This window comes from Nymphalis io, chromosome 6, assembly GCF_905147045.1.
Source record: "Nymphalis io chromosome 6, ilAglIoxx1.1, whole genome shotgun sequence".
Taxonomy (NCBI): Eukaryota; Metazoa; Arthropoda; class Insecta; order Lepidoptera; family Nymphalidae; genus Nymphalis; species Nymphalis io.
Genome location: NC_065893.1, coordinates 1,867,588 through 1,882,594, shown reverse-complemented (window position 1 = coordinate 1,882,594; position 15,007 = coordinate 1,867,588). Strand labels below are relative to the sequence as shown.

Below are 15,007 nucleotides of genomic sequence, written 5' to 3'. Positions count from 1 at the left end.
CCTGTGTCAAGCCGATAAACAGTTTTGAGGTTTTACATTAAAAATTTTTTCAGAAATACATCAAGGTTGTTACGTTAACAGTATCAAACTCTTGTGCCTTAAAAAGCCGTTGATAATGCGTCTGATTTCGCTACACTCGTATCGGGTGTTACAGTCCCATTGTAAGGAGAATTAAAAAAATGTGAGTGCAGCTGTGTGCACATCTTAGTGCAATATATGATATCCTAGGAATATTTTCTATATAGTTGCTGAGTCCTTAAAATCTCTTAGCCGTAATTTGGTCAAGACTTTGGTTACTGGTGGTAGGGCTTTGTGCAATCTCGTTTGAATAGGTACCACTCACTCATCAGATATTCTACCGCAAAACAGCAGTACTTGATAATGTTGTGTTCCGGTTTGAAGGGTGAGTGATCCATTGTAATCATCGACAGAAGGGACATAGCATCTTAGTTCCCAAGGTTGGTGGCGCATTGGCGATGTAGGGGATGGTTAACATTTCTTACAATGCCAATGTCTATGGGCGTTGGTAACCACTTACCATTAAGTGGCCCATATACATTACTACAAGTATAACATATTAATCATAGCGAAACTAGGAAAATAAACACAAAATATGATAAAACAACAATAATAATAAAATTGTGAAATTTTAAGAACATATTTAAATATTATTTTTAATAATATAATCATTGTTGTAAACATTTACTTCGTACGAAAAAAAATATGCCATCGTTTGCATATTTTTTAAAGTGACTCTTTTAATTTTTAAAATTCGAAGCAAACGTAGAAGGTTATTCAGCCAACATTAATAAAGTTTCTCACATTCTATGATAGATAGTTTGAATGAATTTCCGGGAACTCATATATAATTTAGATAATATCGATTGAACCGATACCTTTTAAATTCTATTCATGTGATGTTTCGACTATCCCAAAATATTTGAAATTTTCCCGAAAATATCTCGGCGTAGGAAATTCGAGAACCGAATTACTTTAATATTTGAAAAGGTCAGATGTAACAAAGGTCATCAGGTTGGAAATAGCTTTAATATGATATTGGTCATGCTACAGATGCAATTTATAAATATCACAGCGCTTTTGTTTTTTTTAGAAATAAAATATATTTGTACAGATAAAAAAACTTTGTAATTATTGTTATTTAGATCTGTTGGCTGGCACGGGTAACAAGAGACACGGCTGTAACTAAACAATAAACAGTTAATTTAATTAATCATTTAATTTAACTAAAATCACAGTTACTAGATTACAATTAAGGTATACGTACAGTAATGAGGTTTTTTTATAGTATATTCATTGTTCCGACCTGGGATTTGAACCCGGGTCCACGGCCTTACATGTAGCCACTAGACATATATATACAGATAGTTTTTATTCAAGCGTAGGGATAGCAGAATAATTGTTAAATTTGCAGACATTATACAGCACAGGAACATTGAATTTAAATAGAAAAGCCACACCATTGCGAATTAAAATAGAAAAATTAAAGACAGCAGAATTGGCTATCATGAATAAGAATGGACTTTGTGTAATTGCTTCGAAGTAATAATAAATTATTTACTCCTTGACAATGCCAGTTTTATTAGGAGGTGCAAAACAAAAATATAATCGTAAAATACTCTAAAATGTATTTTAAGACAATGTTCAATGAATCAATAATTATTAGCAAACAGTATGAAAACTACAAAAAGGTTAAAGACCACTGTCACAGGATCGGAGCGAGTGAAATAACTTTTTGTTAACTGTTTACCACTAAGCACGGGGACGCCTTAAAAGATATTGTTTATAGCAAAACGACCCGAAAAATATCCAATTTAACTACACTCGAGCGTTTTTTTATCACAACTAATTACCGTATACCAACTAGATTATTATTATATGTATTGCCAAGGAACCCGCTAGAGGGTTCACTAACGCAATGTATGATGGCATAGCGTAAGAGGATGCGAATGGGTTAATGAGCAAGCCGTGTTTAGGAATGTAATCTAGCTCTTTGGGATTACCCATACCCGGTAGTTTTGGTACTGTGAGACTTCAAAATAAAACCACCAAGTATGTACTGCTGGTCAGACATTGTAATTGGTCTCTCTTATAAATCGGCTAAAACTTATTAAGTACTCACAAAAAAATATTGTTATAGCGCGATGTAAAATACATCTAACGCCATCTATTGATGAAAATAAAAAATGAAATAACATTTGGCGTAATATTATTTGATTCTGAACACTAGCTTAAAAATTGTATAATTTTGTGATTTTGATGAATTTTCTGATTACATTTTGTTTGTTTATCGATATAAATAAATTAGATATTTAACTTAATTGATAATTATCTTTGCGTTACATATATTATATAGATAGATAGGAGTTGAAGTAAATGTTTATCATCAACTAAGTTGTGAAAGAAGTCAATATATATATTATATATAGCTATAAGACAACAATATATATATATATATATATATATATATTGTTTGTATATATACAGATTGGCTTACTTTTAAGCTTTGGTCGGACAGTGAACGGGGTGGTACGGCGATGCGACGCTGGTATGACTTTGGTACTTTGTGTATATGTATTAGTAATCGCACGGACGAGCCTCATAGAGCGCCGTGTGACGCCTCGCCGGCTATCTGACCATACTATTGTTAGTCGTTTGTTATTTTTGTTCTCACATAAAGTCCTTAGTTAATGAGATGACTTGGTAATTTTCTAGGTGTTATGACAGGCATGTAATTCTATTATAATGGAAATTAAACCTGTATGAAAGAATTTATATTCCTTTTGATTTACATTACTTTTAAATACTTAATAAATTTTACTACTAGAACCTTCTTTTAGGCTTACGGTGTTTTTAAATAATTTGACCAATGAAATTAATCATATTGGTTGAAACATTTATTTTATGATGAAAAATATGTTAAATAAAATATAATTGCTTAAATACCTATTACAATATTATCTTATTTTATATTTATATAAAAAATTGCATAGCATCGTTTTGACTCTCCCCTGGCGAATGCTTTCATTCTGCGTAAGCTATTCATTGCCTAGATTTTCATTAAATGCATATCATGGGCTCTTTGTTGAAATATTGGTCCTTCTGGACTAACATTATTATAAGACATAAGTACAAACTACATTGTTATACTTTTGTTAAAAAACTATACAACTATACATTTTATTAATTATAATTGTATAAATTAATAATGTTTACTTTATATGTTTTAACAAACGTCTATTACTTCCGTATACGCAAAAGATTACTTAAAAAAAAAATTATAAAATAGACAAAAACAACATCGAATTACTAAGCATTTTATATTACTAAAAATACAAGAAAATATTAAACGAGAACTTTTTTTTTAAACTCTGTCGTAACCTAGAAAAAAGGAGCTATCTAGCGAATTAAGATTTTATTCATATCAAGGAGTTCTTGAAATTAACGCATACAGCCATATAAATAATATAATACAGAAAATATTATTCGTGTTATAATATTTTAACAAAATAAACTTGGAACAAACAAAATGATTACTAAGAAAACATTTTATATACATTTATACTATGTAGTTTCTTTTAACTTTAAAACCGCTGAACGAACTTTCAGATTCAAATGTTTTCCATTAAAAAAATCGTAATTCCATTTTATCGGTGAATTTACATAACTTAGATTCAATTTTTTTATATACATTGCAAAATTTAAAATCTACTTCGCCACTAATAACAATTTTTTTGTAAGTGCCGCTTTTATCCCAATTATTAATTCTTTTACCGCAAAGTGTCGGTTGCCTTATTCAAATTTTGTAGACTTTAACTGTTTCGTTGGACTAGTAGCTTAATTACAGGCTGCACTTGATTGAAAATTACCATTTCCAAAATGTACAATTGAGAAAATATCAAACCTCATTACTTACAACTATTTCAAAATTAGAATGCGAAATAAAAAAATTAGACAAAGAATCTTCACAAATTGAATATCAACGCTGACGGAACTTCCTTCTCTTGGGATGCATCTGAATGAATTTTAATGATGCTTTCAACGGTATTCAACTTTCTAATTAAAACTTTAATGAATTAAGGCCTATTTTCTCTAATTATATACGACGTGAACTTCTATTCTATGAGTCATTATTCAAAAGTACCGACTTGAGTTTTATGGCTCAGGCTTAGTATTTACGCCAACCCCGTGACCCAATTGGGTTAACATATGATCTTGCAAAAAATATCAGCAATTTAAGCTTTATAGGAAATCATTGGTAGTCTAAATTCAAAATGGTGACCAAATTCCGACTCTGCGTTAGCCGCCATCTTGAATTTAAGGCGGAATTGTTTAACTCAATATCTCGGCCATTTGCAATTTTTCAACAAAAAGGTTTAGGACTTATTTTGTAGTATATTTAATTCTGTACAACTTTATAACTTACAATTTTTATCATGAGATCGATATATATTTTTTACATTAATAATTTAAATACATTAGTATTGTAAGTTAATTAATATATAATGTTTTATATATATTAGTCAAAGCCAATCAAATCCACTACAAATCTACAAACTTTATCTTAAGAGATAAAGTCACAATTTTGTCACACTTAAGGCCCACTTAATTACAGCGAGCAATTTAAAACTGGAACACAATAATACTATGACTTGGGTATCTTGGCAGAGATTTGATAATCCTGCTGGGTAATAAACACTGAATGACAATACCAGTTTTTAAGAGGCATTTAATATATTATAGGTTATAAAACATGGTATTTATATGATTTCATGGCGATAAGTTTGTTCGCTTTTATAAAGAAAAACTTAGTTTATTTAGTTCTCTTATACAACTTCTTGTAAAGAAATAGTATACGAACTTATTGCATTTGCAGGTTCTGCGTCATATGATGATGTTGAGTAGTGGTGGTCGACTATTTTCTCAGAATCCATTCCCCAGGATATGTGACATATTATTTAAGAAATATATATTCGATTTCGCATGGGTAAATCCAAAAGTTAAAAAACATTATAAGTTCAAGGATTGTGTTTAATCAAAAAATTAAAAAATAAAACGTTGCTCGATAGAAAAAAAAACACAAAATTTCATCCAATCTCTTGATTTTTTTATATAAAAATGTTTTGTAAAATATGTGAAACGTAGATAGAAAAAGAATAGCTACATACTAATTTTCCTTAAAACCTTGGATTGTAATTAAAGAAAATAAAAATTTGTTTCAGGATATGACACACACATTTTTCCTTTTCTGATAATCGAATAATCCAAGGACGCATTGTCCTTGCCTTTAGTGTAGATTTACTTTGATATTTATTTACTGTAACTTAATGCCTACTTGTATTACGACAGTCTAAATTTTAAGATTATTACAGTATTTATATGCGAATAGTTTTCTTTGGACTCAACGAAGAAAATGTCTTCATTGACTCGGATTGTTATGTGCCAGTTATCAAAAATAACAAATGCATAATATTTAAAAAGTAAAAACCAGTTCATGGCAAGTAAAATAAATTTCCCTCTATACATAGATAACAAAGCGTACGCAGAATTAGAAATAGACATAATACAAAAAAAATAGTAGAATTATTAGTGCAATGTTCCCAAAAAGGAATACAATTTGCTTTATTGTTAGTGCAGAAGTTGCATTGTCAAGAACATGTTCAGCTGGAAATGTGACGAGCTTGCAAAAAACCCTACCACCAGTATAATATAATTGTAGTTGGTGCGGGTATAATTGGTATAATACAGTCAAGAACATGTTCAGCAGTAAATGTGAGTGCAATCCTATTTGCAACCGGCCACCAAGTGCAACCGTGTTCTAAATTTAAAAGATAAATCAAACATATATGAAGCAACACAATTGCTTATTAAATGCTTACAATTCATCATATAGGCGTGCTTTATGTACACACTATCATAATATTTATGCTTTACGAGGTGTTTGCAAAGCGAAGTGAGCCAGAAATAGATAATGGTCTACATATTTAATACATCAGGCAGCTATTTTCTATTAAATTCCATTGTTTATAGCGTTATTCTTGGCTAATGTCGATGGGTGTATCCATAGCGATTCGGTTAAGCGTTATCAGAATAAAAGAAAATTTAGGAAAATGTTTTGCATCTATTTATTTATCCTTATCGCTTTCAGTGATACGCCAATGAACACATATTCAGGTTTTTAATTGTAATTGGTAAGGGTTTTTTGGATATATTCTAAGCCCGGTTATAAAATAATTAGTTTTAGAATTCCAAATCTATGTTTATTATATAAATATGAAAAATATAAAACATCATCTATCACACACATTCTCCAAGAAACAAGGAATTTACATACATTAATATATGACACACTCGTGTAATATGCATTAAACTTGCAACTTTGAAGATAATATGAATGTTACAAAATAATAAGACTGCATTTGCATTTAACTGGTGGTAGAGCTTTGTGCAAGCTCGTCTGGGTAGGTACCACCCACTCATCAGATATTCTACCGCAAAACAGCAGTACTTAATATTGTTGTGTTCCGGTTTGAAGGGTGAGTGAGCCAGTGTAATTACAGGCACAAGGGACATAAAATCTTAGTTCCCAAGGTTGGTGACGCATTGGATATGTAAGCGATGGTTGACATTTCTTACAATGCCAATGTCTAAGAGCGTTGGTGACCACTTACCATCAGATGGCCCATATGCTCGTCCGCCTTCCTATTCAATAAAAAAAAATATACTTAAAACATTTTAAACATTTATTTAAATACATATTTATTTATACATACATATTTATTTTTACTATCTTATAATACTTTTAATTTTAACTTAAATATTAAAGGACTTTAAGGAGTTAAAAGAACTGCCCCTGAAGTATCTCGTTTTCAATAAAAGACAATCAAAATATAGATTTGGTAAGCAATTCGACGTGTAGTGCCTTTGTAAATTGAGGATAATGGTAATAGATCTTTTTAAATCTTAACAACAAACATCCCTAATATACCGTTTCCCTAACAAAATAAGAATATTAAAAAATATGATATCACAATAAAAAACTGAACACACATAAAAAAATATTCCATGAATTGACAACCTCCGTATTTATTTAACGAAACAACAATGCGTTGCATTGCTGTTGACAGAACAATAAACGCAATATGTCAACATACACCTAACATTACTAAAATCCTTATAAAGCGTATGTATAAATTAAATCACCTCTCAATCTAGTTTTCAATAATAAAAATTTCTGACGATAATTTGATTGCATTATGTTGAAATTTATGCAAACTGCAAAAAAAAATAAGCCAGATTCCAGACGACACAAATTATTTCAATATTATTTTTCCGTTACGCGAAATGTTTTAGAAACCTCTAAAATAAGGGAGATATTTAATTATTTTTTTGTATATATATTGTGTACAGTATATATTCCGAAAATGGTTCCATTTGAATTCCACGAGAAAACTCACCTTTATTTGTGGAACGTTGGAAAACTGGCCAATTCTTGTTGTGTTTATTTTGCTTGTTATCCTCACCGATAGATAACCAATTGAATTCTTATTTTTTGAGAAAGCTATACGTTGTCTTATTTAAAAAATAAATTATTTATAAGAGGTTTAATAAAAAACAATGATTAGGGTCTGTATGCACCGTAGCAATGCGTGTATTGAGCTGAATACAGATTTTAATTATTTAAAGCGAATTAACTTTTATATCAAGATCGTTCATTTCAAGAAAAATCTCCAGCCTTTTAGACGTATCTTAGTTTGTAAGCTTTTATTCCAGTGAAACATTTGCATTAAAATATATCCAACATCCAACAGACAGCTGTAGCGCTGTGTTAATTACTTGGTGAAATAATGAGTAAGCCCGCCGTATTCAAATCTTGAAGGCAAAGCCTTAAGAAAATGTTACCGGCTTAGCCGTTTCGAGAATATTTTATACAGAAAATTGTTTTGTCAGGAATATTTAGGCTTTCAGTATTTTCCATGGCACGGTAATGTAAACACTGCTTCCAAGTTGCTACTCAGTAATTTCTTGAGAGCTACACCTATTAACCTTTTATTGGCACAACGCGGGTTTTTGAACCTAGGACTTTGGTATATTCATATAAGTAAGCTACTTAATTAATTGTTTATATACTATGTACATCTTAACCTATAACACAGCGCACCTAATAACTTTCTAATGACATGACTCGAGATTTCGAACCATAAACGGGCCGGTTGGCGTGGTTGGTAGATACTTTCCTATCACGCCGAAGGTTGTGGGTTCGATTCCTACCCAGGACAGATATTTGTGTACATGAACATGTCTGTTTTTCCTGAGTCTGGGTGTAATTAAATATATAAGTATGTATTTACAAAGAAAAGTAGTATATGTAATATATCAGTTTTCTGGTTTCCATTGTACAAACTCTGCTTAGTTTGTGAATAATATCCCAGGCTATTATTAAAGACTTAAGGAGTTTTTATACAGCTTAGTTAATTCTATCACACAGCTTAAGTGTTGATTAGCGAATGTACACATTGTTATATTATGAATTACGTAGTATATTAATTTTTTGACAGGCGCTTTCTAATATTACGATCTTATAGGTAATAAAATACCGTGCGTATGTGGAGCTCCGCCGAGTCACGAGCGGAGCACAGCACGGGAGAGGCCGCGGATGTGTTTTATCTACACGATCCCGCAGCCTCTCCGATCCGTGCCGAGGACTGCAATCACCGCCCGAACCCGGTTCCCCATGAGATCCGGATACTTTTCTGAAAGTGTCTTGCAAATTCCAATTTGGAGTTAGATACGAATATTTGCACCATTTGTTATGTTTATTCGCTTCAGCATTTTCTGTAGCAATTCTAGTCTATCATTATTTCCCAATGTCGGCGCAATGTGAGAACGCATATAGCCTCCCTCCGTAGGGCCTATCCCCATTCCGTAGACCCTCGCAATTATAATAAGAACCCGGAAATATTAATACTGTGAAATAATAATAGTCTAAGAAACGAATTTTATAATTTATGTATTCAGTCATTAAAGATGTTGTCCAAGTAAATTTCTATTTATTAAACAGACTCTCCAAATATTTTGTGTAAAGCTCGTATATATATGTAGGTATAGATTTAGCTCACATTGCTCACAAGCTATGTAGTAGCTTGTGTATTTGCGTGTTGCCGGGGGGAATAAGTCAGAGATTTTGTACTGAATAAATATAAATGCCCGTACATAGCATGTCCTTGCACTAACGTGAGATAACAACTTTAGTTAGACCCTTTAATAACACGCTATGCATTACTATTATTATTTATAAAATTCGATAATATGTTTGTTTGTTAAGCTTTCTTGCCTTAATTACTGAACCTCCACCTGATGGTAAGCGTTCACCTCTGCACACAGCATTGTAAAAAATATTAACCATCCTACCATTACTAATGGTCTACAAACTATGGGAACTAAGTTGTAATGTCCCTCATGCCTGTAATCACACTGGCTCACTTCTCCTCCAAACCAGAACACAATAATAATAAGTATTACTGTTTGGCGGTAGAATATATGACGAGTGGGTGAAATCTACCAAGTAAACCAAAATCTAAGGTTAAAACCAACCAATTTCATTTTAAAACACTATTGACAGCTGCCATGATCTTTGTAATCAAATAATTTACACATTTTTCCAGTTTTTCTAATACAGTCTACTTTTGTGACTGTTTCTTTGATTGACGTTCAGTTTTATTATAATTACATAAAACTCTATAAGGCATTGGCTCTTGATATTTAAAAGGCAATAACTTTGCCCGGGCAAACTTTGAAATAAAAAAATACAATTTATAGTTTCGGTAAACAAAATACTTATTTCTCAACGAGAGCGTTGAAGGATTTTATTTTTTTACATAATTATATTTCAACAGTCTATTTTATCACGTTACTCAGCCAGCGTAGAACTTAGTCGTTACTAAAACAAAGCTTTACACGATAAACTATTTTATTCATATTTATATATATATATATATCGTTACAAACAACGATCTTGGAATTACAGGCACAAGAATACATTACATCTGAGTTACCAATGTTGGTAGCGCATTGGCGACGATAAGTTAGATATTCACTTGCCAGTCAGTTTATCTAACACAATAAAAAATAAAATTAAAAACTAATAATATGACTATATACAAAATAATATGCGAGAGTACAAAATAATACATTTTAATCTTAAAACGTTTAACTATTATCGAAAATACACTGTCACAAATATTTCAAAATAAATATTATATTTGCTTGTTGCATCGTAGGAGTTTCCTAACATCGTAAACTTTGGTTCGAAAGACGCTAATGAAAATATACTGATGAAGCAGTCGTTAAGTGTTTGTGGTATCTATTGTTAAAAATCAATTTTATTCACATGGCCAATTGTATGTCGCCTGTTCTCGTGTCGGAAAACCAACAACATTATTTATTTACGCACCAGAAAACAAAACGAACAATGTATGTATCAAAAAGCAGTACAATAAGCACTATGTGTTATTATTTATTCTAGTTCAAATTGAATATTCATAGCTAAGATAGGACAACGTATGTCAGCTAGTACATAAATATTTTCATCTATCTAAATCTGTTAATCTTATTAATATGAAAAACAATAGAGAGCAATCATTGTAAGCTATTCACCGGTTAGTACGTCTGAGTATAATTACAGATCTAGAAATTTCCAATTTTGCTAAATTCACATTTACATATTTTCATACAGTAAATTACCTTTTTTTATTAGGCCCAAACCTCAAAAGAAATATTCCATGAACTTATTCTTATAACATGAACAAATTACGATATCTGACTGATCTGTTAAGTTTTCTCAAATTGCTTTATAGAGTTTCTATTTTTGAATAGGGTTCTGTGCCTTTTTGAAGCAAAATACGAAACGGATCATTATTTTACTAATAAAACAAGACCCCAAGACACAAATAAGCACAATTAAGAAAAGGTAAAGGAATATCAAGAAAAAAAGCGACTTGCTTTTCTAAACACTTTTAATTTAGTAAAGACTCGGCTGGAATAATTAATTTCTTATTCATCCTTGTTTTTAACGAGCTCCAAGTAACTTTTCGACATTTATTTTAGCTTTTTGAAATTCATCTTTTTTTTTAATAAGCGTCTACAGTCTACATTTAGACGCCAATAAGATGAGTGAGAGAAGAAGAGTCCGGTGACCTCATAAACTCGCATTTAAGTCACCACTGAAATCAAACGACATAATTTGGATTGAATTTGGTAAATGTTTTTAAAATTATTAATATGATCATTATTCTATTCACCTACATTACATTAACAGCCTGTTAATGTCCCACTGCTGGGCTAAGGCCTCCTCTCCCTTCTGAGGAGAAGGTTTGGAGCTTATTCCACCACGCTGCTCCAATGCGGGTTGGTAGAATACACATGTCGCATAATTTCAATGAAATTAGACACATGCAGGTTTCCTCACGATGTTTTCCTTCACCGTCAAGCACGACATGAATTATAATTACAAATTAAGCACATTAAAATTCAGTGGTGCTTGCCCGGGTTTGAACCCACGATCATTGGTTAAGATTCACGCGTTCTAATCACCTATACACCTATATATTTATTTACCTGGAAACCGTAAAACTTAAAAATTGGTACATAACAAGTAATAAATCATTTGTAAATAAAAGCAAGGATAAATCAATAAAATACTGGTACCTTAATATTTTATACACGAAAACATTCTAATAACGATCGTGTAGCTCCTTAAAAAATCACGTAAGGGAAAAACTGATAGAAATTCTTTTGTTGAAATCGTTAAAATTTTAAAATTTATTATACATTTTGTTTTTTTATAATATTTAAACATCGAGTTTGTTTAAATATTATAAAATAATAAATAACAAATCACTACTAAAAATAATTATATATATTTTTGAATTATTAGTTCAAAACAATTTTATGTTAGCTATTGGCAGGAATGACATTATTCATCATGAAAACCATATAATATAAATTATGTTGACACGAAGTACTTAGAATTGTTGTGTTCCGGTTTGAACGGTGAGTTCCCAAGGTCGATGGAGCATTGGCGATGTAAGGAATATTTAATATTATTACAGTGAGAATGTCTGGCGCTGGTGGCCACTTATCATAAGATTGATTGCTTGATTGATTGGTTGATGTAAGGCCTCAGACCCGGAGGTCCTGGGTTCAATTGCCAGGTCGGGCCAATAAAAAGCTATTGGGCTTTTCTGTCAGAAAATTGTCAGTAGCAGCCCGGAGTCTGGAAGTTGGAAGTGTGTACACGTTCGTGCCTCGGAAAGCACGTAAAGCCGTTGGTCTGTCACCTGAACTCTTTCCGGTCGTGTCGGATTGCTGTGTCCCACCGGCTTATGAGAGCTAGGGAATAGAGATTGCACCTGTGTTAGCACACACACTTGTGCACCATAATATTCCCTGCACAATTGGATAATCTCTATTGAGCTTGGCCGCCGTAGCCGAAATCGGTCTCGGAGGACATTATTATAAAAAAAACAACAATGGTATACAATTATATAAATAACTAGCTTATTACAGCGATTCGACTGCATGCATATTTATTTGTGATAAAAAGTATTTGATGTTATTTTATTAGGCAGGACGCAATCGTAAAACTGCTTAAAATTAAATTCTGATTAGACATTATATTCTTTTAAGCTTTATTTCAGTTTATTTCTTTATTACAGCCGCAACACTTTAACTTGTTTAATTTCTTTAATATTTTTATGTTATACACAAAAAAAACAATATTATATATATTTTTATATTTGAAATGATAAGTATTATAATTAGTTAAGTAAAGTCTTACAGTTTTTAATTATTAAGTCCGCTTTAAGTACATTATTCGTGTAGAAACACGGACTTAACCCAAAAAGGGATCTGGAGGATTCCAGTTAACATTAGAGACCTGGGTGGAATTAGTAGTCTCTAAGCTTCATACAAATTTTAACACAATTGACTGCCTCGTTGATCTTATGACTAGATGAGGCCGCAGATCCCGAAGTCCTGGGTTCAAGCCCTAAGTCGGCCCGATAAAAGCTATTGGGTCGTTCTGTCAAAAAATTCTCAGTAGCAGCCCGGAAAGCACGTAAAGCCAGTGCCAGAATTCTTTCAAGTCAGATTTGGCGTCCCATCGGATTATGAGAGTGAGGCAATAGAAAGTGCACCTGTGTTTGTACACACACTCACTATAATACTTTAATAATCTGCACAGTTAGACTCCTTTGAGTTTGACCGTCGTGGCAAAAATCGGCTAGGAAGTCATCACATGCTTATATGCTTATATTATAATTCATTTACGAACCAATACGTGTGTAATCCGTGTATCTTATTAGCCTTTAATGCCTAGCATTAAGATAAATATCTTCCCACAAATTCAATTTAAATAACACAATGGCAATGATTCCTTTCAGCCTCCAGACGGCACGTAATAAATTTTCCTCTTTTTCTTTTCAGATGTGAAAGTGATCTCTTTTGTGGGATCACACGATATTACCTATGAAGCGTAAATTATGTGCGACCCCAACATTTACTTGTGACGACGATATGGAGCAATTGAATGTGGTAAGTGAAATATCACATACATTTATTATATTATCTGTTTATAAATAGGCAAAGACAAAACCATTCGGCATTCACCATATTTAGTAACTATTGACGTAGATTAATGCTATCAATAAAAATGGCACATATGGGCCACCTTATGGTAAGTGGTCGCCAACGTCCATAGACATTGGAATTTTTAGAGATGTTACCCATTGCTTACATGGCCAATTCGCCACCAACTTTGGGAACTAAGATGTTATGTCCCTTGTGCCTGTAATTACACCACAATAAAACATTGTAACTTCTTTGGTCCTATATCAACAAAAACTATTTTCCTTTCCTTGTCCTGAAAATATATCTCATTTTAAAAGAAACTATTATTGGTCACATATAGGTTGTATGTTACGTTATTTGTAAGACCCTCATATTTTATAAGTCAATTTCCGAATGCGACAGTAAAGTAAAAATATGTCGCAGTTTTGTTCAATAAAAAAATTGACTTTAATGTTTCTTATTCCATTTTTTTATTATTAAATATTTAAAAAAACATATATTAAAAATTTATATACCGTACCGTACCGTAACAGCCTGTGAATGTCCCACTGCTGGGCTAAAGGCCTCCGCACCTCTTTTTGAGGAGAAGGTTTGGAGCTTATTCCACCACGCTGCTCCAATGCGGGTTGGTGGAATACACATGTGGCTGAATTTCAGTGAAATTAGACACATGCAGGTTTCCTCACGATGTTTTCCTTCACCGTCAAGCACGAGATGAATTATAATCACAAATTAAGCACATGAAAATTCAGTGGTGCTTGCCCGGGTTTGAACCCACGATCATCGGTTAAGATTCACGCGTTCTTACCACTAGGCCATCTCGGCAAAAATTTATATATATAGCTATTTATTACTTTAAAAGATTATAAATAAATATAAAAGAAAATGCGCCGCTGTTAGTAAAAACATTATTTATTTACTACTTTAGGTACAATTAAGCAATGTGTAAATGATTATAATTTTAAAGTAGAAAACAGTTACTCGATCTCATCTTTGCTTTGATTTTCTGAAAATTCCTCATTAGTAGATTCCTCTGCAACTGAATAAGTGTATAATTTAGGCTCTATTCCTTCTTCCTCTAATCTATCTTTATGCATTTTAATAAAATTTTCATGAGCGTTCAACGCTTGTCTTCGCTCTCTTCCTTCAAACAAAGTATTATCCCAAGAAAAATCAATTTTGAACGGTTGGTCACGAACTGTTTTACTAGCTGTATTTTTTAATTCTTCGTATTCGTCTAAGTAAGATTGCTTAAGACTTTGCTTATCAAGTGAGAGATAACTTTTTTTAACTTTCTCTTCCTTTTTAATTGCTTCTGGAAAGAGTATTGCTACAGTATCGTTAAAAATCGTTCTTTGGT

At 32.0% G+C, this 15,007-nt stretch overlaps 1 protein-coding gene across 1 annotated transcript in view; it reads left to right on the top strand.

The window, feature by feature from the left end:
- The window catches only part of LOC126769175 (uncharacterized), a 62,447-nt gene that overhangs the window by 14,612 nt on the left and 32,828 nt on the right, over positions 1-15,007 (top strand). The window contains exon 2 of the mRNA XM_050487818.1: positions 13,504-13,611. Coding sequence (XP_050343775.1) covers positions 13,546-13,611 — 66 coding nt within the window. The 5' untranslated portion in view covers positions 13,504-13,545. The remainder of the gene's footprint in view (positions 1-13,503; positions 13,612-15,007) is intronic.